The sequence below is a fragment of the Metopolophium dirhodum genome, chromosome 2, assembly GCF_019925205.1.
Source record: "Metopolophium dirhodum isolate CAU chromosome 2, ASM1992520v1, whole genome shotgun sequence".
Lineage (NCBI taxonomy): Eukaryota > Metazoa > Arthropoda > Insecta > Hemiptera > Aphididae > Metopolophium > Metopolophium dirhodum.
Window position 1 is genome coordinate 44086876 of NC_083561.1, and position 25853 is coordinate 44112728.

Here is a 25853-nt window from a genome sequence, read left to right on the forward strand (position 1 = left end):
TAGGTACAATAACTAGGTATAATAATATAAATTATAATAAACTGTATTAATAGAGACCGATAAAAAATAGTCAAAATCCTGCGGCGTTGCGCACCGTGTACACTTCACGAAATATGATATTACAAACAATTTTCTTACCCTCGAGTATTCCAAGTTTGCAGCTGAACTTGAAGCTTCTAGATAATATTATTATCATGTTTTCATTAGACAACGTTTAACCTGCGGCACCCGAATAACGTGTCGACAGCAGATAATATTCGATTGAATTCGTCTGGTATATAATATCTATATCAATTCACGACGATCTGAAAAAGTTAAATTACAAGAAATGTAAACAGTATACTACTATAATATACAGACTATACAGTGTTATCCTACCTTCAAAATATAGATCATATTATAATAAAACGAATATATTATTACGAACTACGATATGTTTATATACGGGACGCATTAGTAAAGCTATATTATGGCGTGCACGTGCATCTTACGACTGCCGCAGTGACAGGAATTTATTATATTATCGCTGTATAATTATACCTAAGTATACAGGTACGATACAGAACTACAGACAATTTCAACAAAATATATAATATATTATAATGAAGATTTAATAACAGTCTCACAATATTATATACCTATTACAATAGTCCCGTCTTATAGCACCGTCGTACTGTCCTGGGTGAACAAAGTAATTTTTTATTGCGTTTTGTATATTATAACATATTGTATTATTTTTTTTTATAGTCAGTTTAGTGTACGCCTAAAAATAATAAGACGAGGGTCCGTGTCGCAGGTTGCAGCACCTCGATTTTCAAATATTCAAGTCGAACAGTTATTGATCGAAAAAAAACGGCGGGGATTCCACGTATTTTTTTTCTTCTGTAGATAGCTTAATTTATTGTTTGTCCAGACGTTGTTGTAGTTTTTTGTCTTTTAAGAGTAAAACGTGTTTGACTATAGTATAATACCCATTCATTTTTTTTACGATAGTAGTTTGTATGTATATATACGCCGTCCCTGCACTCATAGATATTTTTTTTTTCCGTTTGAACCGACAGCAGAGGAGGATCTGTGTGAACACTACTATTCCTCTGCTGCCATCGTTTATTAATGTTTAATAAAAACGTTAATACATGCACATTCTTAACACATAACTAATTATGGTTGCTTCACCTTGAAAATAAACATTAATACAATATATACAATACAATGCAATACAATGCGATACAGTAAATAATAAAGTCAGTCAGTTGGAGCGGCTGCCACTGCATTCGCTCTTCGTTCGGTCTCAGCTATCCTTTTATCATGCTCCTTGCAGCTTAAAATGTTGTCAACCATGTCATAAAAGGACTGAGTGGCACATTGGGAGGCAGCCCGTAGACGGTCGTTCTCGCTGAACGGGACATCAGAGGGGCCGCACAACAAATCCTGGACGTCTCCCGGGGTTATATTTCGGTTACCAACAAACATCTTCACTGGCAGCCGAAGCGGATCCCAGTAAGCACAATCAAATATCGTGTGTTCCGCAGTGTCCTCAGGGTGTTGGCAGTACAGGCAAGCCGCATCAGGGGCGCGCTTCATCCTGTGTAGGTAGTACCTGAAACACCCGTGTCCCGTAAGGGCCTGCGTTACATGAAACGTGAGGTCTTTGGGGCATCTTTTCGTCCATCTTATCAGGTCCGGAAGAATCGTGCGCGTCCAGGCTCCTCTAGCGCCCCGACTCCATTTGTTCGACCAGGCAGCAAGCAAGATGTCTCGCTCTGCTCTCCGGATCTCATCCTTTGAATCAGCTCTGTCCGGATCGTCGAGTTTACTTCGGACTCTTTTGCGTTCCGAAGCAAGAAGATCACCCGGAGGAGTTCCCACCAGGAATAAGGCTGCCTCAGCCGAGACTGTGCGGTACACCCTCGTGACTCTGAGAGCCGCAATCCTCTGTGCCCGGATCATAAGGTTTCGACAGATAGCGTACTTTCATGCTCTTTCCGCCCACGTTGGACAGGCGTACAGCAGTCTGCTGTTCACCACAGACATTAGCAGCGTTCTCTTAGACTGTGAGGGTCCTCCAAGGTTGGGCATGAGCCGTCCTATAACCAGCGCTGCCTGGGACGCCTTCCCCGAAACAGTAGTGAAGTATCCACTGATGTGAGTCCAGATGGAGTCCCAGGTATCGCAACTTCCTTAACAAAGGAACTGTGTGACCCCCTACAACGAATACCGGATCCCGATATGCCCACTTCTTAGTCAGCATGATGGCCTCTATCTTTTGCCGTGCTAGTTGAAGTCCGTGAGCGCCTACTCATAGATATTTAGATATATTATGTTTACCAATGTACCATATATGCCCAGACGTAGTATAGTAATGCAATTATCGGGACGATCTTTCTGAGAAAAAAAACACCCCACAAGTGTTTTGTAGATGACAACGATTGTAGTATGGCTGCAGCTGCCCTACAAGTGGTTAATAAGGCGCTACCTTATTAATAAACCGAAAAAAAACCCTATAACAGTATACACTCAAAGCCATATTTTTTTAAAGCCTCCCTCCCCAATGAAATATTTATATAATTTAAAAAAAAAGTCTTGAATTATCTGTTGACTGTTTACAATTAATAACATTACACCACCTAGCTACAAATCAAAAATAATACAACAATTATACATTTATACCCAATAATAGATGCGAATCATAGCGTCGCATGTCTTAAGTCTTTATAGTAAGTTTATGCCAAGGCTGGGCAAGTTAATGATTTTTTTAAACTCAGTTAAGTTAAGTTAATAAGCATCAGTAACAAAAAATTAAAAGTTAAAAGTTAATTTAATTATAGGTTAACTCAGTTAATAAAAGTTAATACACACTTTTTGTTAACTTCTTATAAAGTTAAAGAAAGTTAATTTGTTTGTACAACGCTTGCGTACTTAATTATTTTCCAACCCAAAACTAAATAATTATAGACTTTAGTGTTTATACCTACTTTATACAGTAACATATAAGTTAGATTCGAGTGATATACATTTTTAACTTTAAACAATTTACGGTAAATATTTTTTGACATGAAAACGAAATAGACTGAAATATTAAAATATAATAAAATTAAAAACAAAATAAATTAACTTCACTTACTTCTTAAAGTGAAAAATTAACTCATTAATTTCATGTTAATTAAAAAAAAATTTAGTAAGTTAACAGTTAAGTTAATGAAAAGCCAAAAGTAACTAGTTAAGTTAAAAAGTTAAAATAAAATTAACTTTTTAACTTAACTTTAACTGTTTTGAGCTGTATACGAGCAATTTCAAATTTAAATTTTATAGGTTTTTTTTTTCTATAAATATCAATGAAGTTATATTTGTTGGGCCAAAAAGCGTGAGAATTTAATATAAGGCTCCTGAAATATTTTTACAATATCAGTTGAAAAATATAAAAAATATATAGGCACAATTTTTTTTATAATCATTTAAATTTTAAAGTTTGAATTTCGACGAAATTTATCGAATTGAGAATTTACAAATTATTAATAGTTAAAATATTATAAAATGTTCAACTTTTATAACCAAGGATTAAAAATTTAAAACAAAGTTCCATGGAAGTAACTAATTTTGTTACCAAAAAATCTAAAAAATACATTAACACAGTATATTTTCATAGTTGTTTTAAGTTCAAATTTGGACGAAATTACATAATAAAAACCAAGAATAACTATTCTAGTTATTTTGTGGTATTTTTATAATATTGATATTTATCTTACCGGCTACCCTACTGCTAATTACTAATAACAATATATAAATAGGTATATTGTAAAATATCTTCACTGACAAACCGTCACCGCTCAGAATCGTTTTTCGTATACAATGATATTATATCATTGAATTCAAATATTTTAATACCATACATTATACAGTGACCCATCTTAAACCTAATGTACAACAGCAAGCGACATCCATTTACCTGTTTTTTCAAATTGTATTTACGTTTTCTTTTACGATAATAAGAACCTGTATAATATGTTCTCCCGTAGTGACCCGCTTGATTTATGCGTTATCGTCATGTAGGCATGGGTAAGCATGTATAATATTACACTCACAGATTTCATGGCCGATAAGTATATTTTATTATTATGTGTTGGACATCGTATTATATAGAGTACGTCTGGCGTCGGGAACCCTACGACGTCTCTTTATTTTAATCAAATAGGTACCAAAAACTACTTAGTGGTTAGCTATTTAGTTTATAATCTTTTAGTCGATATAGATTTTCTTTGAAATTAATAAATTAAATAACGAAAACAATTTGGTAGACGCAAGAGTTTACACATCATCAAAATATCCATTCATGTATATATAGATATTATACTATATACCTATGAGTCTTCGCATTAGAATATTATTACACTAAACCATTCGACATTTAGATTTACGTACACGATACATTTATGCGTCAGACATTGTGTACGATATAGGCAGTACGACACCTATTAAGAATATTGTAGATGTCAAGACGTAAATTATTTATAAGGCTTAATCGTAATTAATTATTATGAAGACCAGAAAAAGAACATATTATAATGTATAAATTATATTGAAAAAACATTGTAAGGCGTATCCCATGATTTTAGATGATTTAAAAATATTATAAGTGCAGGCTTGGCGCAGCGCATTGGCTGCTATCAGTCGCGGAATGTGACTGAGAGTAAGTAATGCCTGCTGCTACTAGCTCCCGGATGGGTGACCACCCGGGTTCGTAGTAGTAAAAACCTTGCCACACATACACGTGTTTGCTTACCTTCCGTAACAATTGTAACAACACCTTACTGCATCAACTTTACCAACTAAAGTTCATAATCCCCTACAACAGCTAATGGCTATAGTCGCCTGGCTTAAGTTCAACAATAATAAAAAAAAAATATCATAAACTATATTTTATTATAGTATAAACAATTATTTTTATTTTTATTATTATTATTTGTGTGAAAGGAGTGACAACGTTAAACTTTTAAATGGAAATATGTTTTTAGGAGAATTAAATTAAAATCTAGGTGGTACTTTTGGTCAAAATTGAAAAAATAATCAAGAAAAACAAAAAAGGGAAAAAAAGTGGTAATTTTATTTTTTTGGCGTAACTCGAAGATAACCGCTGACCTATGAAATGTTCACCAAATATTTATATTAGCATTTTCAATGAATAGTTACAATACAATCTTGAAATATTTTGACTTTCTTTAAGATAGTTATAACATTTTCGAAATTCGTAAATTTTTTTAAAATTATTCTTTATATTATTTTTCTTACTTAGTAAAAAAATTTACTCAATGTTTTTTATAGACATTTGAAGTTCTATTTTTGATAAAATTAGTTTTAGAATTTGAGTGGAACAATGTGACACTGTGTACACGATAAGTAGTTGAAACAATGGTTCGATTTTCAATTCAGTATCTTGTTCGATGGGAAAGTGAATTTTGTTGGTGCATTGGGGGGGGGGGGGGGGTGGTCAAAATTTAAAATTTCCAATAGTTTTCAAAAGCGCCCGGAAAAACAATATAAAAATTAAGGAAAAACGGGAATTTTTACGCAAAATCGGTTTTTGACAAAAACGAATTTTAGTTTTTGGTGTAACTACATGCATTTTTCACCGGTTGTTTATATTTGCATTTTCTATATACGATAAAATTTTCAAAATATTTTTATTTGTTTTAAACTGCTTAGAAACATTTTCTGGCTTCCAATTTTATTAGTGTTTTTTTCTATGAATGTCAATAAAACTTTATTTGTTGTATAAAAAAGCTTGAAAATTTAATACAAGGCTCCTACTATATTGTTACAATGACATTGAAAAATATTAAAAATCCTTAGTCACAGTTTTTATTTAAAAGCATTTAAAGTTCAAATCTTAACAAAGTATGGAAAAATCACGAAAATTAGCAAATGAGGAAATTATATAGAAATCTTGTATTACATTTTCAAATCTTAGATTTAAAAAGAAAATTTTTTATGAATTCTCAACTCAAAATATCACGAAAATTAGCAACTTATTTTGAGTTGGGAATTCATAAAAATTTTCTTTTTAAATCTAAGATTTGAAAATGTAATACAAGATTCCTCATAAGTTTTTCTACCCTTATCAAAAAAAAAAATGTCTACAAGCAAATCAATAAATTAAATTTTTATGAATTTCATTTTTACAATATTGGATATTCACTCAATTTCTCATGTAGTGGTTTTTTTATTTTATTGTTATTCAAAAACCAATAACTGTATATACATAAAAATTTTACTGAATGTTTATATTTTCATTTTCTATACACCATAAAATTTTGAAAATATTTTGACTCTTTTTTTGGGCTGTATACGGACATTGTCAGTTTTTAGTTTTTTTAGTTTTTTTTTCTATAAATATCAATACAATTTTTTTTGTTGGGTAAAAAATCGTGAAAATATAATGCAAGGCTCCTGATATATTGTTAAAATAGCAGTTAAAAAATATATTGGCACAATTTTTTTTTATAAGCATTGAAAGTTCGAATTTTGACGAAATTTATCAAATTTAAAATTTAATAATTATTTTGTAGTTAAAAATTTATATTCTTACCTTTAAATTTTATAAGAGGTCAATTCACATACATTTTAAAATTAACGGGGCTAAATTTATCTGCTGAATCAATAATATTATTTTATTGCAGACCGGTACCCAGTTATTGTTCACCTTTTTAACATAGTTCAGATGGTACGTATAGGTACAGTTGTATCATACTATCCATTGTCAAATATATTTAAGACTTTAAGGTCGTTACACCTGCATGTTTTGTCACCGTGTTACACACGTACGACATAGATAAAACGCGTTTACGCAGTCTGAGTATAATTCGCTCAATTTAAGTTCTAGATAGCAGATAATAATAATATACAATAAACCCATATTTTTCTACAATCTACACTATATTATATGCTCATTATTATATATTTTATTGTTACTACAATGTCTATAATGACATGATATATGTATCACGTATGTTTATGTTTATTTACGTAGTAAGTACGCACGTTACTAATTTACTATATTAGTACTTAGTAGTCCGTATTTTGTGAAATTTGATTAATACATAAATACATTAAAATAATGTGATTTTGATATTTGTTATCAAATACAAAAATAGGCTATTATACATTTTTCTGGGGGCCTTGGTGATCGACACCCCCCACCGGTTATTGCGCCACTGAATTTAGACCGTCCGGTGTCTATGAAGACATTGTAGAAATTCGCTAGACTAAACCGGTGTAAAAAATAATGCACCGGGATGTTTGGACCATATCATTTACATGGTTCATTATCCCGGCGCGGGATAATGTGAGATAATTTTAAACCGGTTTAGTCTAGCGAATTTCTATATTATATCTGGTGTTCAGGGCCCGTTATAATATTATTATTATATCAAGTAAATAATATTATGTCATCGTCCAGACCGGGTAGTCTGGCGTGGGGTGGAGCAGTTGGCGGTTTAGTCGTCGAAGTTAGTTAAAGCGAACAACCAGAGAGCGCTCATGCGTGGTGCTTACACAGAATAGATAACATTATTTTAATCCAACTGTTGCCGGCCACATCATGGGTTATGGTAGATAAAAATTAAAAAACACATCACTTCGCCGGTCACCACTTGTTAGTTGTCATCGACCAACAACAAGTGATTTTCGTATAACGTCACACTACAGACGGCCACTGCAGAGCACAACATACGTCATCTGTGCATCCAAGACCGTAGTCTCTTAGGCCGTGGCTATACACAGCGTATTCCGCTACATTTTCGTCAAATTAAAAATTCATTGGTGTTCGGAGCATCATCTGTACACGACGGGCGAATACGCTGTGGCTAAAAACGACGTTCGGCATGCGTTTAAGGAGTAAGGACCAAGTACCAAGGCGTTAGTCCTTTCATCTGTCGTCGACTACTCGGTTGCGGACGTGCCAGCAAAACTTTGCAGTTCCTCGCCGTTGATCAACAACTTCACTACGACAGATAAATTACTGGTAACGATGCAGAACGTCAGTTAGCTTGTCTTTTATTATTACTATTATTATTATTATTAAAATTTTGGCGATCCATCCGACTATGATTGGTTTTCATTCTCTGTTTGGTTGATCTCAAACCAGAGACACCTATCTGCCTATCCCGTCTCTGTCGTATCCGGGACTGTCAATTTTGCACTCGTCTTGCATTGTTTAAGACTCGACACAATCATCTACGGACCTATCGCGTCGCCTGGTCAGCGTTCATGTTGCGTACGTTTCTAGTTTCTAAATAAGATGGCTACTATTCGTTTTTGTAAAGGTTCATGGGTATTTTTTATTGACAAGAATCAGTGGTCATCGATGGTGTGTAGGTATTCAGAATTGTATTTCTCCCCGTTTTTAGATATTATATTACATTATTATTATGCATGAATACTTGAATATATAAGAGAGCGCTACACCTGCAAGCGTTCTCTCTGTCTTACAAACGCAAAAAATTGAAACTGTACGCTCAGCAAATCACATTTAGCTCAAGTATTACTTTCTTGATTTTTAATTAAGGAAGTATGGCAATTTTAAAATTTCAAGATTTTGTGTTGAATAGGAAAATAATAATAATGTAACACAGTAATAATGAGTAGGTGGGTAATTAAGCTAGTTTTAATATAAAATATTAGTGAGAGAGATCCGTTATCACACTCAATTTGAATCCACACAAACGTCGGCGTGAACAGTCTCAAAATTTCTATTTTTTAACTTTTCTCCTAAACCATGATAGTTAGAAAGTTTGTTGATAGCTCATTAAAAAGGAATTATCAATTAGATACAAAATGTGAAGTTAAAAATTTTTAAAAAAATTATTTTATTTTTAACTGTTAAAAAAATAGTTATTTTTTGCTATATTTTCATTTAGATAGATCTCTGAAACTGGTAAACGGATTTTGTTTTTTGGGGTCTTGATAGATTCACATTGGCCAGGAGAAATGTAGTAACGATTTCCAGAACTTTATCTTCAATTCTTAATTCTCTACAAATCTATAAAGCTGAAAAACATCATAAAACGCCCAATAAAATGGGTTTTATTTTTTTTTAAAGCTTTGTAGTGAATTAACTATTAAAGATAAAGTCTTGAAAATCTTCACCGCACTTATCCTAGCCAATATGAATCTAACTAGACCCCAAACAACAAAATCCGCTCTTCAGTTTCAGAGATCTATCCAGAGCCCTGAACTTTCTATTAACCAGAGTTTAATTGAGATTGAGCCCGGCAACTTAGGCCATTAACTGATTTGTTTTTTCATAGGTTGTTTGTAGGTTGTTAGTAGAGGAGGGGAGAGGGTTGGAAATATGTTTTGTATGTGTGGCAAGGATTTGTTGCTAAAAACCCCGGGTGATCGTTATGTACACTCAGTGCGTATCCTTAGTTGAGTGCATGCGCGGCTAGAACACCAAGCCACTAATTAATTTTTGTTTCTACTCATAATATGAATAAATGCTGTTAAATGCTTATTATAAGTTATTTAATATTTAAAACTACAATGAGCAATACACTTAAACAATTTTTTTTTTTCAATTTTATAGGTTAGAGTTTACATTTAATATTTTTTTTTATTAAAGTACTAACATAATTCCTTGCATAATACTTATCAAAGTATTAAGTATTTAATTTAAACATACATTTTCATTTTTATATATTTTGAATAAAATTAATAATTTTTTTGTGTTGTATTACAGATATTTACATAATTTGAGGATTTTGATTGAAAACTTGGATGTACTATGTTGAGTCATCAAAGGGGAGTAAGACCACATATTGAATTTAGTCGCAGCATTAAAAGAGATATCGATATAACTGATACAAATAAAAATTATGCAAGAACTAAAAAAACTAATAAAGATAGAAAATCAATGCAAAATACTACTAAAAAAGAGAAAGTTGTAACAGTTAAATCTGTGGATATTGGGTTACCAGGTACAAGAAAAAAAAGAGCTCTTAAAGAACAAATTGAAACTTTTGTTGAAGGAATGACTCCATTAAAAAAGTCTAATACCCAGCAAGATACTTTAAATAAAGGAAAACTTGATGAAATACAAAAAGTAAAATTTGTTTAATATCTTTTATATGCTTTTTATTACTTAATTTTACCAGGAGTTTAAATTAGTTGGTATTGCCTAATAATTGTTCGGGCAGTAAGAAATATTAGTTAGAAATTCACTCGAATTTTTAAACTATCGGAGCTAAACGTGTCTGCAAAGCGTACAATTTGGTATGCTACACACTTGTAAAAGGGAGACAACTAATGTCGGTGTAAGGTCCTCTTAAGTAAAAATTCTTAATTTAAAATTTTGTTTTTAACGATGATTACTTATTATTGATTGACCAAAGTTAAAAGTTGTTACTTCATTATACAAAAATACTGTATACATCTATTATTATTGCAGTTACAATTAAATTAAATTTCAGATGTTCGATTAATGAAGTACTTTACTTCACTTTATAACTCAATATATTTAATTTAATTCAATTTTAGTAGTTGCTCGATATTTTTCATAGGATTGATAAATGTAGCATTGAAAATAAAATCTTAGCTAAACCATAGCTATTTATACTAATATAATATGTTTTCAAAAAGTAATGTTTTGTTTTATTACATATTTTAGCATTCGCAATCAAAAACCAAAGAAGTTGTAACTACTAAATCAAGTGTATCAGTTTTAAACCATCTTACAGATGAAGAGGAGAAAGCAACTTCAAATGATTTAAACCCATCACCTGTGTATGTTTATAAAATTCATATAAATCTATGCTCTGTCCAGTGATTGAAACCGCAGATTCTGCATCGCCCTGCTATTGAAACCCGTTTCCCTATAGTAGGGTGTTGCGCAGAAAAATGGATTTTGATTGACCCACTCAGTGTTATGTTGCTGGACAGAGGAAATGTAAGTCATATTAATTAATATTGATATTATTTTTTGTTAATTTAGTAATATTGAAGTTGAGCCATTAGATAAAGACTCACCAGTGATTGTTGGAGATAACTTAGGTGTATACTATGGAGATGAACAAGCCACAACTTATGGTGCAAAAGTAAGTTATTCAAATGCATATAAAAATATATAGGTATATTTTTTTTTTATAGTATAATCAATATTAGGTTGAATTTTTCTAACCATAATATTAATTTGTGTATAACACAATATTACAATCAAGCCAAAGAAATAAATTTTATTTTTATCATTATAAATAACCTATAAAGGTAAACAAAATAATTACCTATTAATAGTTTGTGATGATCAAACAGATTATCCTATAACTTATAAAATATACTATGTATAAATAAATTATTATATTAGTAGTTAATAACAGCTTTCTTTAAATATTTAAAATAAATTGTTCTTATTGTAATCAAATCTTATTCAAAAATTAAATGTCTATATTTTAATTATCTTAAAAATTATCATAGTTACCAAGTTCGTTTCACATTCTCGCCAGTTTTAATTAATCAATGTTTTGTTCTTACGTTAAATTTGAGTTTTAATTCAATTCCATCATCCCATAACGTTAATATTTTGATATGTAAACATTTATAATACCTATGTTTGGATTTGTAGTATTTAAAATAATCAAATTACTAAAATATTATACATTTTTAGTTTATTGACATGTGTGGTTTTAAAAGAGCAATGAAATATTATGCACATTTTAAAGGATGGAATTTACGTTCTGATGTAGTGCATATTGTTAATAAAACCAAGGAACCGGAACCAGAACCCAAAGTTGATAATGACACATATTCTTTAAAAACTAATCCTCCTGAAGTATGTATAATAACTGTAAAAATATTGTAAAATAATTTAAATTAATTTCCATTTTTAGATTATGTATTTTATATTAAAAAGTTTTTTAAAGATCATTTTATTTTCAAACTATATTTTTGTAACTATAATTAATAATACGTTTTTGTTAATGTTAGTTATTTAGAACTATATATATTCTAAATTCTATGGCTCTAGGCCTACCACTTCTCCAAAAACTTTCATTAAAAACTTGATGAAATACCAAAAGTAAAATTTGTTTAATATCTTTTATATGCTTTTTATTACTTAATTTTACCAGGAGTTTAAATTAGTTGGTATTGCCTAATAATTGTTCGGGCAATAAGAAATATTAGTTAGAAATTCACTCGAATTTTTAAACTATCGGAGCTAAACGTGTCTGCAAAGCGTACAATTTGGTATGCTACACACTTGTAAAAGGGAGACAACTAATGTCGGTGTAAGGTCCTCTTAAGTAAAAATTCTTAATTTAAAATTTTGTTTTTAACGATGATTACTTATTATTGATTGACCAAAGTTAAAGGTTGTTACTTCATTATACAAAAATACTGTATACATCTATAATTATTGCAGTTACAATTAAATTAAATCTAAGATGTTCGATTAATGAAGTACTTTACTTCACTTTATAACTCAATATATTTAATTTAATTCAATTTTAGTAGTTGCTCGATATTTTTCATAGGATTGATAAATGTAGCATTGAAAATAAAATCTTAGCTATAACATAGCTATTTATACTAATATAATATGTTTTCAAAAAGTAATATTTTGTTTTATTACATATTTTAGCATTCGCAATCAAAAACCAAAGAAGTTGTAACTACTAAATCAAGTGTATCAGTTTTAAACCATCTTACAGATGAAGAGGAGAAAGCAACTTCAAATGATTTAAACCCATCACCTGTGTATGTTTATAAAATTCATATAAATCTATGCTCTGTCCAGTGATTGAAACCGCAATTCTGCATCGCCCAGCTATTGAAACCTGTTTCCCTATAGTAGGGCGTTGCACAGAAAAATGGATTTTGATTGGCCCACTCAGTGTTATGTTGCTGGACAGAGGAAATGTAAGTCATATTATTTAATATTGATATTATTTTTTGTTAATTTAGTAATATTGATGTTGAGCCATTTGATAAAGACTCACCAGTGATTGTTGGAGATAACTTAGGTGTACGCTATGGAGATGAACAAGCCACAACTTATGATGTAAAAGTAAGTTATTCAAATACTTACGTATAATCAATATTAGGTTGAATTTTTCTAACTATAATATTAATTTGTGTATAACACAATATTACAATCAAGCCAAAGAAATAAATCTTATTTTTATCATTATAAATAACCAATAAAGGTAAACAAAATAATTACCTATTAATAGTTTGTGATGATCAAACAGATTATCCTATAACTTATAAAATATACTATGTATAAATAAATTAATGTATTAGTAGTTAATAAGAGCTTTCTTTAAATATTTAAAATAAATTGTTCTTATTGTAATCAAATCTTATTCAAAAATTAAATGTCTATATTTTAATTATCTTAAAAATTATCATAGTTACCAAGTTCGTTTCACATTCTCGCCAGTTTTAATTAATCAATGTTTTGTTCTTACGTTAAATTTGAGTTTTAATTCAATTCCATCATCCCATAACGTTAATATTTTGATATGTAAACATTTATAATACCTATGTTTGGATTTGTAGTATTTAAAATAATCAAATTACTAAAATATTATACATTTTTAGTTTATTGACATGTGTGGTTTTAAAAGAGCAATGAAATATTATGCACATTTTAAAGGATGGAATTTACGTTCTGATGTAGTGCATATTGTTAATAAAACCAAGGAACCGGAACCAGAACCCAAAGTTGATAATGACACATATTCTTTAAAAACTAATCCTCCTGAAGTATGTATAATAACTGTAAAAATATTGTAAAATAATTTAAATTAATTTCCATTTTTAGATTATGTATTTTATATTAAAAAGTTTTTTAAAGATCATTTTATTTTAAAACTATATTTTTGTAACTATGATTAATAATACGTTTTTGTTAATGTTAGTTATTTAGAACTATATATATTCTAAATTCTATGGCTCTAGGGCTAGTGCTCTCTTTGTGGCCCGAGTATAAATGCCATGGATCTAGGGTTACCACCTCTCCGGGTTTCACCAGAGTAATCAAGTTTTACATATAAATCTACAGGCTAGAGATTCAATGAATTATTTTCCCGGGTCGTCATAAAATTTTAGTATATTTATATAATTGTACAACGTGTTACAGGGGAAGTGACCGGCCGACGTCTTATGAAAGTATACCAAAAACGATGAAAACATATCCTTTAAAATTTTTTTTTTATCAAAGCCAAATACCTATTACACATTTTTTCATGTATCTTTAAAACTTTTCAAGATTTTGTCATAATTTTTATTTTATTTTAAAGCTATTTAATTGTCCTATCAACCAACATACACAGTTAAACCAGAAATTTGCAAATTATTTTTATTAAATTTAAAAAATAAACATTTTTTCAAAAAAAATTAATATTTTTTAAAGTATTTTTCGAATAATTTAGTATTTAGTATTTACTACAGGTTTTTTTTTAAATGTTAAAGTTTTTTAATTGAATACAAATAATTTGCACATTTCTGGTTTCATTGTGTATGTTTTTTAATAGTACAATTAAATAGCTTTAAAATAAAAACAAATCGTGTCATAAAGTTGAAAAGTTTTGAAGATGCATAAACAAATGTGTGATAGGTTTTTTTTTGATGAAAAAAAAGTCAATTACTAAACTTTAGAACTTACTAACTTAAAAAATGAAAAAATTAAACCCACTCTTTAAAGGGTGCTTATTTTTTTCATTATTTTTGGTATACATTCATATTATGATGTCGACTGATCACTTACCCTCAGAGCACATTGTATATTATAGTTTGTCAAATGTTTGTAAAGCAACGAATAATATAAAAAATATTTTAATTATTATAATATTTTCATATTTCCTAAAAATAACACTTGTTGAACTCGTGTCTTCTTTTATGGGAAATATGTGGAGTAATGAAAGAAATTTAAATAAAAAACATATTTTTTATTTTTTAATAATAAAATATGTGATTATATAATATTTTTTTGCATTTTATTATTTATATTTTCACTTCATAAACTAAGCTATACATTACAAAACGACGTATCTTTGGATAATAACCTTTTTTCTTTTGCTTATCGGCCCAGATTTTTTTAGTAGTTGCTAAAATTAAAAAAAAAAACTAAAATGTTTATTTAATACATTTAATAATATTATTTTGTTTATGCTTATTATATACATTGACATGATTGATTAATTGTTCTCAACAGTTTGCCAATACAATAATAATTTTTTTTTGCAAAATAGTATGCACTATGCACATAATATCGGGAAGGGAGGGATACCATTAATATATATGTAAAAAAATTTTTATTGTTATATTCCATAAAATAAATCATTATACCATGTTTTTATGGGAGGGTGGTATAACATAAGAGTAGGTATGTGATATTATTGGTGGGTAACATACTACATGCGTTTAGTTTTTTGGTAGGTAGCACACTACACGAGTATATATGCTATAAATTATAAATAATGATAATATATTATTTAATCATTTTAAAATAGTTAAATTTTAAAATTGTATTCAAATATATATAATAATTAATAAAAAAAACATTATTACTCTATCAGTATATTCACACAAGTGGTATATTAACTTATAGAGTTTTAATGTTTTTAATATAATTTTGAGAAACAACTTTTTTTCAATATTAACTTATAGTTTTTAGAATTGGTATTGGGTTTATTCAAACTTAATGTACATACATATTATATTATTATTATATTATTCATACTAGAGCACTAGAATACGAGGATTTCATGAAAACACTATGCCCAGTACCAGCAAAAGTGTTTATTATCAAGATTTTGATGTAAATAGCGAACTATTTTGTGAAGAGACTATACCAGGTAGTCCAACTAGTACATCAGAAGAGCAAAATAATCAAGAAGAAAGAAAAAAAGCTCCTCAAGAACTCTATGAAGAAAGAGAAGCTGTTATAGCCATATATGCCAAGAATCACTCTTTAAATAAATCAAATACTTTGATGGGTGCTACTAAAGAAAAAAAGATAGAAATATATACTAATATTTTTCATAAGTAATTTTATTGTATTAATAGAATATAATATAGATTTAAGAGGTTGGACAAAATATAGTGGATCTGTGTTCAGCAATTAAAAGTTAATGCTGTTAGCTGTAATATAAGAGTAAAGGTGAGAACATTATCTGTGTTCTCTCATTAACATTTTTACAATATTTTGTAATCATGACCATTTTTAAATATTCTTACTTTATATCAATGGTTTTTAACCTTTTTGAAATTATGACACATTTTATCTTTTCAATTTGTCAATTTGTTTTATGTTCCACTTACGTAAAGCGTTTAGCTATACTACAGTAATATTAAGTTCTTTATCTTTAGAGAATGCTTCACAGGAATTTGTTGTCTCCGTCTTACAAGTGTATAACAGTTAGAGTGAATCGACTTACTATACAACTTGATGTTAAGAATATTATCTGTGTTTATATGTGGTTTTTTTAGTATAGTTCAATTTGGTATCTAGTTTCACATGTGTAATAGTTATAGCGTAAATTAAAAAACTCATAAACCACTTAAAAACTGAACTATTGTAAAAAAAACCACATAAAAACACAGATAATGTCCTTACCATCATGTTTCATAATAGGTCGATTCACTCTAATTTATAAATTAATGAAATTAAATGTGATCTGCTGAGCGCAAATTTGAAATGTTATGCACTTGTAAGATAGAGACATCAAATGCCCGTGTAGCGTCTTGGAAAATGAATGAGATGCAGACATGGAGGGTTCACCATTCTCTTAAGGGTATCAAGGCCGGTGTGTTTTTTGTACAAAAACATGTCTTACAGGAAAACCTCTCATACCTTGCAGAACAGTTCGGTTTTGTTAATTTTTTTTATTAAAAAGGAAACATTTTGCAGGTCTAATCAAAGCCCGATTTTCAAAATTATAACTATAGAAGCTAAAATATGTATTTAAATAATGCACAATATTTTTATTTTTCAAATGTAGTTTTCTAGAACTATTTAAAACAAATAAAAACTGGTTTTAATCTGACCTGAAAAAAGTTCTCATCTTTCAAATAAAAAAAATTATTATAATTCAACTTATCAACGAGGCATGCAAGATTTTCCTGTGAAGTCACTTTTGTTGATATAATAGACTGTATCGGGCATTAGATCAGAAGGAATGTATTTTAACTAAGGTCGCAACTAAAATATAAAATATAATTTTCAAATTTTATAGAATCTCGGAAAATTGGAAAAACCGGCATTGACTTCCTTAAGAAAATTATTTTACTGTCTTAAAACTGTACTGTTTTTTTTTTTTATTAATTTATTAATTAAAATGCCTTCAAACAGTTAAATAATATTAGTGCATACTAACTGATGAATGCTACATTAATATCCCATGGTTAAATGTAGAATTTTATTTTTAAGATTGTCTGTGTCCCATTTATTTTCATATTACATTAATTTATTGTAATAAATTGTAATTTTAAACATTTTAGTTTTATCAAAAACTATGGAGATGGAGATGGATTTCAACCTAATTGTGATCTAGTAACTGCTAAAGTATGTTATATTCATACTAAATGTGTAAACAATGGAATAGAAACAGAACATGTTTTAAAGAGTAAGTAACACAGTTGTAGATATACTGGTTTCACAACTTTATGAAATAAATGGACCCTCTTATAATTGCATTTTCATCATTTATAATAAGAATGAAGAACTAGTGAGCACCTTGTGAGAAATTTTTAAAATATTTACTTAAACAACCATGGTCTGTACGACAGTTTTATGGTTTGCCGCTAGGGTTCATTGCAATCTAGTTCTATGGTGAGCCTTATTGCCTGACATACTGAATGTTCCATGTCTTTTGAGCAATTTAAAATTTGAGTTGTGCAACCAGTATATCTACATCCGTGGTAGAAGTTACAATATATTTCGAGTTATTTTTGAAAAATGTATAATATTATTATTGAATGTACTCACAAAAATAGTAAAGCTGCTTGAAAACCCAGAATCCAAGCTCAAAATTAATAGTAATGAGGAATTGTCAAATTCTACTACTACTTTTCCTATATTTTCTCCAGGTAATTAGAAAAATAAATCTTTTAATTAAATATAATTCTTTAACAGCTGTTCTTCAAAATGTCTGTTCACTTTAAATCAAAGTAAATGTTAATTAAATATGTCCGCAGTGATGTACTGATGCATGTTATATTTATATCTCTATATTTAAATTAAAAAAGTAGTATGTCGTGATGAAAAACCAGCTAAAAAAGAAAATTCTATATTTACAAAAGATGGAAAACCATTGAATAAATTCTATAAAAAAGTTAAATTTTTTCTTTATATATGTCACCGGCAATATGGATAATTCAGGTATTTTGAAAAATGCCTAGGCATTATATATACTGCCGAACCATTTTAGGAAATGTAGATAAAACGTGATTTTCAATATTATTTTATATACATATAACCTATGTATTTTATAAAATACCTAGGCGTTATGTAAAATCCCAATTTTTTTTTTAGGCAAAGTAAAAAACAATTTATCATAATATGTTATAATATTATAATAAGATTCTTATAATTCTTATATATTATTACTCATATTACAAAATTTAATTTTTATCTATTATTATATTTTTATACATAGGTATTGCTATATTATTAATATTATTGTTATATTAAGTGCTATTATTTATACATTTTACTTAACCTACTAGCTATTTATTACAACGTGTTGTAGAAAAATGGAATTTTGAAGTGCATAAAACATTGTTTTTAAGACAAATAATGCACTTTCTATTTTAACACTTGGTCTTCCAAACACATTTTAAAAATCCTTGGCCAGTTCCTGTCGAACTTTCCTTTGCGACTGTTCGTAACGCCACTTCTGTGTCTGTTGGAACCTTGTAAATCTGTGAACAGTGTGAACTGACTTCTGGCGTATAACTGCTTCAGAACTCCATCCAGAGTTCCTAATAATAAAGAATAATAAAAACCATCACATGTCAGCTAAAAAAAATAAAATGTCTTACTTAATAATACTAAACACATCATTTTTAAACTTATTTATTACCTCTAAAACAACTGCCAGTATACTTTGTACGTCTTAACATCCTTTATCTACCTCAGAAACTGGAACACGTTTAGTTGAATGAACTGCCAACGGCAATATCCGACCACACCTTCAGTTTTTTTGCTTGATTTTCAATATTTTCCTTGGCTCTAGTTCGCATGAAATTGGGGTTTTCGTTATTTAATTTGATAGTTGCCCGGATAGTTCATTTTTGACATTTGAATTAATTGCTGGTGCTTGTTCTGAGATTAATTCAGCTAACTGTTCTTCATTTTCTATCATACTTATTACATTGTGTGGTAAATTTGAAGTGTTTGGACCAATTTTAATTTTGCAGCCAAATATAGCTTTATATGGAGACATTTTAATGCCAGAATGATAAGCTCGGTTTTTCATAAGCTGGATGAAGTGATGTCCTTGGCTCCAGTATCGGTTTTTTTCATCTTGCAACTACGTTGTCAACATATTCTCAATATCCTGATTAGCTCGTTCTACACTACCTTGAGATTGGCTGTGCCTCGGTTTGCCATGTACAATTTTTAATTCGGGCCACATGTTTCTTAAATTATTGTTGGTAATAGGCGATACCCAATTTTGTTTATTTTTATCATATTTCCTACTCCACATTATACATAATACCTAGGTAAAGCTGTATTATGTGTATTTCCGTGTGATTTTTGGCATTTTATATAATGCCTAGGTATTTTGCAAAATACCGGATCATCCACGTTGCCGATCTGAATGATAAATTATACTAGATTGGATAAAAACATGTTTGAGTGGACATTACTGACTTATAATTTATAAATACCTATTAACTAATATGTAATAAAAATTATAATTTTTCATTACATCAATATGAAATTTTTACTTTTTAACTCCAGAAATGACTTCATCACAGCGACAAGCTGTGATACTAGCTGAAATGAACAAGTTGCAATCTTCATTTAAAAAATGTCAGAAGAAGTTAGCTATTATCGATAAAAGAGTTAAAAAAATTCAAAAGCGAAAAAGAAAAATGGCAAAAGCTACTGCTACTACTACGATTTAATGGAAACGTGTTTTTTTTTTTTTTTATTAAAATATATAAACTATATAAATTAAATAATTTTATTTACATTTGTATACAAATCAAAATCAATCTATAATATGTGTTAATATCTTAGTTATTTTATTATCACAATTTAAAATATGCAGGTTACTCAACACCGTATAGAAATTGGTCTGCTTACAATTTATCCCCAAAAATCAGCTGTTCACCATAGGAAGTAGTACCGCTTATTGCTCGCAGTGTACATTATTATATGTACTATTTTGAAATAAAAAAAAAAATGTGTCTCATGAAAATTTACCTACATTGTTTAATTACATTAATTTCCAAACATTGGGTATGCACAGGCAAATAATACTGTGTTGAGTAAACTGTATGTCTTAAATCATAGGTATTATACGTACCAATGTACTATATTATGATTTAAGCCAACAATTTTGAAAGTAAAAATAAATAATTTCTAAACAAAAAATCAATTTGTATATCTTTGTAATATCTAGTATTAAATACAGTTATATTATAATAATTATAATCAATAGAAGAAATAAACTTCATTTATAATGTTTATTTTAGTATTAAGATGAATAAAAAAAAGGTGTTTTTTCCATTGGTAAATTGAGTTTGAGACCACTGATCTAAGCCCTAAGACCACACATCTGAATCATGAATTATAAATGATAAATAAATAAATACCTAATTATAAATTTATAATATAGGTACTTAAGACAGTAAGACCTATCTAAATATTAAATTACCACAAAAATGTACCTTATAAAAATGTTATGTCGGATAATTTCTTAAATCTGCTTTTTATTTTCTAAATGACAATTTTTAAAACTTAAAAATTTCTCATAGTTATTAGCTATAAATAGCTTAATAGCACAAAGTGTTAAAATATTTTGAAAAATTTACCATGTATGGAAAATGCCAATATAATTATTTGGTCAAAATTTCGAGTGACTTCTGTTATTCGTTTTTGAATTAGGTACAATAAAATATCAAAAGTCTATTAGGTAATTGGATTTCGTTAATTTACCACTGAATATCAAATATCTTTAACATTTTTAGTTCAAACCGTTCTATAAAATTAATTTTACATTCAGGTAAAAAAAGTTTTTATCGTCAATAAATAAAAAACTTTTTTACAAAATTCATAAAATTTCTCAAGGCTAAAAATACAGCTCAAACAGAGTCAATTGAGTCAAATATTTCGAAAATAATATATGGAAAATACCTCGAGAAATACAAATATAAATATTGGGTGAACATTTTAAGTGTATACATTATAATAATGATATTGTAAAAATAAAAAAAACACACATCATTGTAATCTATTTTAAGAATCTAACATTTGTAAATTGACAAAAAGTTAAAATATTATTCAGGCTTATATTATACATATAACTAATTCTTCAAACTAAACCTAATTTCACTTTTAAAATTTAGGTGTGCCTAGTGGTACATATACCTAAGTCTAAAAAGATTTTTTAATTTTTAATTTCGTTATTTATATATGCACCACAATCGTATACGATTTTATTTTTTTAAATAGTATTGTATTTACTTATGACTAGGGCTAGGATTTATATGTAAATACATATTTTCTCTGCGACATGATAAACTAATTTCGGCAAGTGATAATTTTGTTCCACAAGATTTTTGATAAAACGAGCTATATAATTTGATTTTTACATATTTTGTCATAAATACATGTTTTTACATATTTCACAACTATTCAATTTTTTTTCACATATTTAGACAATTATACTGTTTTAATGTCTTTTCTTCAGAGTTCAGAATTATTGAAAGGTTATCATGACTATATTATTGATTATATCGACGATCTTTTGAATTTGAAAATTTTAAAGTGCAAGTTATTATTATAACTGTGATCAAGATAATTAGATAACTAAATAAATAACAATTTTTTATTACATTTTATTTTGTTATTAATTATTATAAAAAATTTACGACAATATCAGCGATCTTTTGGTTTCGAAAATTTAAAAATGAATGTTATTAATTGTAATCAATATAATTAGATAAAAATACATTTTTTATTACATTTTATTATACCTATAATTAATTATTATTATTATTATTTTTTTGATAATACATAATGTAATAACTTAGAAATAAGATTATTATAAAAACGACTCCTGTCGATAGTTATATTAAAATCAGATGTTAAAATAGTAAAATTAAGCTATTACCTTCCTCCAGGTATTCGGAGGGCTCTCGAGATCGTGTATTCGAGAATTAGATCAAATACACCGTACAATGTAATTTTATGTAAAAAGCACATATAATGTATTAACTGCAATAAATATAAAATATTATATTATATGTATTACCTGATCCGCAGTTGTTTGTAGATAATACTGTAGGAGTTTTAGGTTTTAAATGAAACAAAGTAATACTTCAAATACAAAAATTGAATTAAAGAACGCACTGAATATTGCTCGTATAAGGAGTCTATAGTTGTCGCTCGTTGAAATCGGTTTTTTGAGACTTGAGAGGTTGTTACTCTGGTGGTTGGTGCTCATGCACTGGTTTAAGGGACGACACGTATATGCCGACCAGAGAGTGGTAGGTGGTTTTATCAAAGGTTTTTGTATTTCCACGAACTAGATTTCTCTTTGGCGGCAAAGACCTTTTTGTCGGTGACAATAGTTTTATTGGGGATGACCGATTTCTACGAACAACAGTCTGGCCGTTATTTATTATTCTGTAAGATTTTAGTTTATTTATTATAATGATGTGTGAGCATATCATTACATCCACCCTGCACTTTTTTGTGTTGTGCCCTCACAACACCGCTCGTGGGCGAGAGTGAGAGCAATACATATATATATTGAATATAAGAGAGGGAGAAAAACAAATTTTAAAGTTCAAAAATTGAAAGTTGAAAGTTTATAAGTACGAATTTAATTCAAATAGGACATATATTGATATATATACATGTTTATTTATACAATCTATAAAGGGTAATGGAATAAAATTGAGGTTTACATATTATAAAGGAAAAATTAAGAAGATAGAACTGAAACTGAAAGTTCTTTCTACCTTCATTCCATTGTTATGTTTCTATTATTGATAATGATCTTATATGTTTTATATTTTAAGTTCCCTATCTGGTGTTGTAATGATAGCTATACAATTTTTTTTTTAAGTTTAATATTTGTGTACAATAGATTGAAATGATAGATGCATTTTTTTTACATATTTTGTTCTTATTCTATATTTTTTTTTTACATAGTTTTAACTTTTAACCAATGACATTTTTGGTATGTTTATCTAATTATACACATTTGATGATTAATTTGCTTACAATGTACTTAGTTCATAGAAGTTTTTTTTTATGATAACTTAGAAGTTTTCCGATTTCTACGAACGACAGTCTGACCGTTATTTATTATTCTGTAAGATTATAGTTTATTTATTATAATGATGTGTGAGCATATCATTACAATATTTCGAATTCCTTAGGACATATTTATGTACATATTTTAGATTCTGAGCGAAGCGATGAATGTATTGATTCTACAATGATGTGTGTTTTTTTTTTATTTTTTTATTTATTTTTTTATTTTTTTATTTTTATTATTTTTTTTTTATTTTTGTGTGTCATCACCTTTTAGGACAGTAAAAGTGCTTGGATTTTCTTCAATAGTAACTTTTCTGATAGGAAAGTGAATCTAGTTGGTACTTTATGGGGGGTGAAAAGTAAAAATTTCCCAGTAGTTTTCACAAGCGACGTGAAAAACAAAAGAAAAATTAAAGAAAAACGGGAATTTTTACGCAAAATCTGTTTTCGAGAAAATCGATTTTGGTTTTTGGTGTAACTCTAAAACAAATGACCGTAGGGACATGAAATTTTGACTGAATGTTTATATTAGCATTTTCTATACACCATAAAATTTACAAAATATTTTGACTCTTTTTGAGCTGTTTACGGCCATTGTCAGTTTTCAATTTTTTTAGTTTTTTTTTCTATAAATATCAATAAAATTTTATCTGTTCAGTAAAAAAGCTTGAAAATTTAATAGAAGGCTCCTAGGTTATTGTTTCAAAGGCAGATGAAAAAAATTAAAAATCCTTAGTCACAGTTTTTAATTATAAGCATTTAAAGTTCAAATTTTGACAAAATACGGAAAAATCACGAAAAATAGCAAATTATTTTGAGTTGAGAATTCATAAAAATTTTTCTTTTTAAATCTAAGATTTGAAAATGTAATATAAGATTACTTATAAGTTTGTCTACCTCTATCAAAAAAAAAAATGTCTAGAAGAAACTTAAATTAAATTTTTATGAGCGTCTGAAATTTATATTTTTACAACATTTGATATTTACTCGATTTCTCATGTAACAATTTTCTTATTTTATTGTAATTAAAAAACGAATGACTGTAGATACTTGAAAATTTCACTGAATGTTTATATTAGCATTTTCTATACACCATAAAATGTTGAAAATATTTTGACTCTTTTTGAGCTGTTTACGGACATTGTCAGTTTTCAATTTTTTTAGTTTTTTTTCTATAAATATCAATAAATTTTTATTTGTTGGGTAAAAAAGCGTGAAAATGTAATATAAGGCTCCTGATATATCGTTCTAATAGCAGTTGAAAAATATTAAAAATACATAGGCACAATTTTTTTTTATGAGCATTTGAAGTTTAAATTTTGACAACATTTATCAAATTTATAATTTATTAATTATTTTGTAGTTAAAAATGTATACAATTTTTAACTTTTATGGCGAAGGATTGAAAATTTAAAACAAGGCTCCACGTAAATAGGTTATATATAAATTACTTTATTTACAATAATATCATCAAATATACTTGGTAAAATCATAGGCTGACTGACCGTTTTCGCTCAGAATCGTTTTTCTTATACAATGATATTATATCATTGAATTCAAACTTAACACCATCCATTACAGTGACCCACTTGTAACCTACCGTACAGCAGAGCGACATCCACTTATCCACCTTTTTATTGTATAAATACGTACTTTGGTTATATAAATACATATAAATCCGAGCCCTACTTATGACCTATAGTTAGTGTCCATGTTGTGCGGTCGCTACCCCTTTTCACTTGTCATATTCGCCTTTCTTAGAAATGGTCTTTCCAAAGGTTGACCATGTAATCTTAACCTGTTGACTTTGCACTTCGGCTATCTCCGAGAAAGAATTGTTATGGACTTGTGGTTGGTATTTTTCTAACCTGTTTGTTCGTTTTTTATATTATATGTATAAATCTTTATATCTTTATCTTTATCTTTATATATTATTAAAACGTGAGGCGATTTCTTGTGACAGTTATATCTGAAGTTCTCCCGGCCGATTTTCACAATTTTTTTTTTAAACGAAAGTACTCGGTGTGTAAATAAGCCATCAAAAGAGAAAATTCCAAAAAAATAATTATTTAAATAGATATTAGAAGCATAAAGTTTGCCGTATTGTTACATAGCGATGTGCGTTGCTTGCCGTGCACACACACACATCTTTAGAACCCCCACTACTCCTACGTCTGCTGCAGTACTGTCGTAGTGTCGTCGTCGCGCGTCGGTAGCGATGTATTATTTCATATTTGGCATTGACGCATTGTGCACTGTTACTGTTGTGTTATCGTCGTAGTGTCGTCGTCAAAAAACCCAAACAAAAATATTATTATTATTTAATTATTATTTTATTTTATTATTATTATTATTTTAA

At 28.6% G+C, this 25853-nt stretch overlaps 1 protein-coding gene across 1 annotated transcript; it reads left to right on the forward strand.

The window, feature by feature from the left end:
• Positions 1-9778: 9778 nt before the first annotated feature.
• Positions 9779-20127, forward strand: LOC132938956 (uncharacterized). The gene is made up of 11 exons (XM_061005934.1): positions 9779-10096; positions 10661-10776; positions 10985-11087; positions 11654-11818; positions 12629-12744; positions 12952-13054; positions 13591-13755; positions 13911-14024; positions 15737-16038; positions 17494-17618; positions 19961-20127. Exons 1-11 carry the CDS (start codon positions 9779-9781, stop codon positions 20125-20127), a joined length of 1794 nt encoding a protein of 597 aa, XP_060861917.1.
• Positions 20128-25853: the final 5726 nt, after the last annotated feature.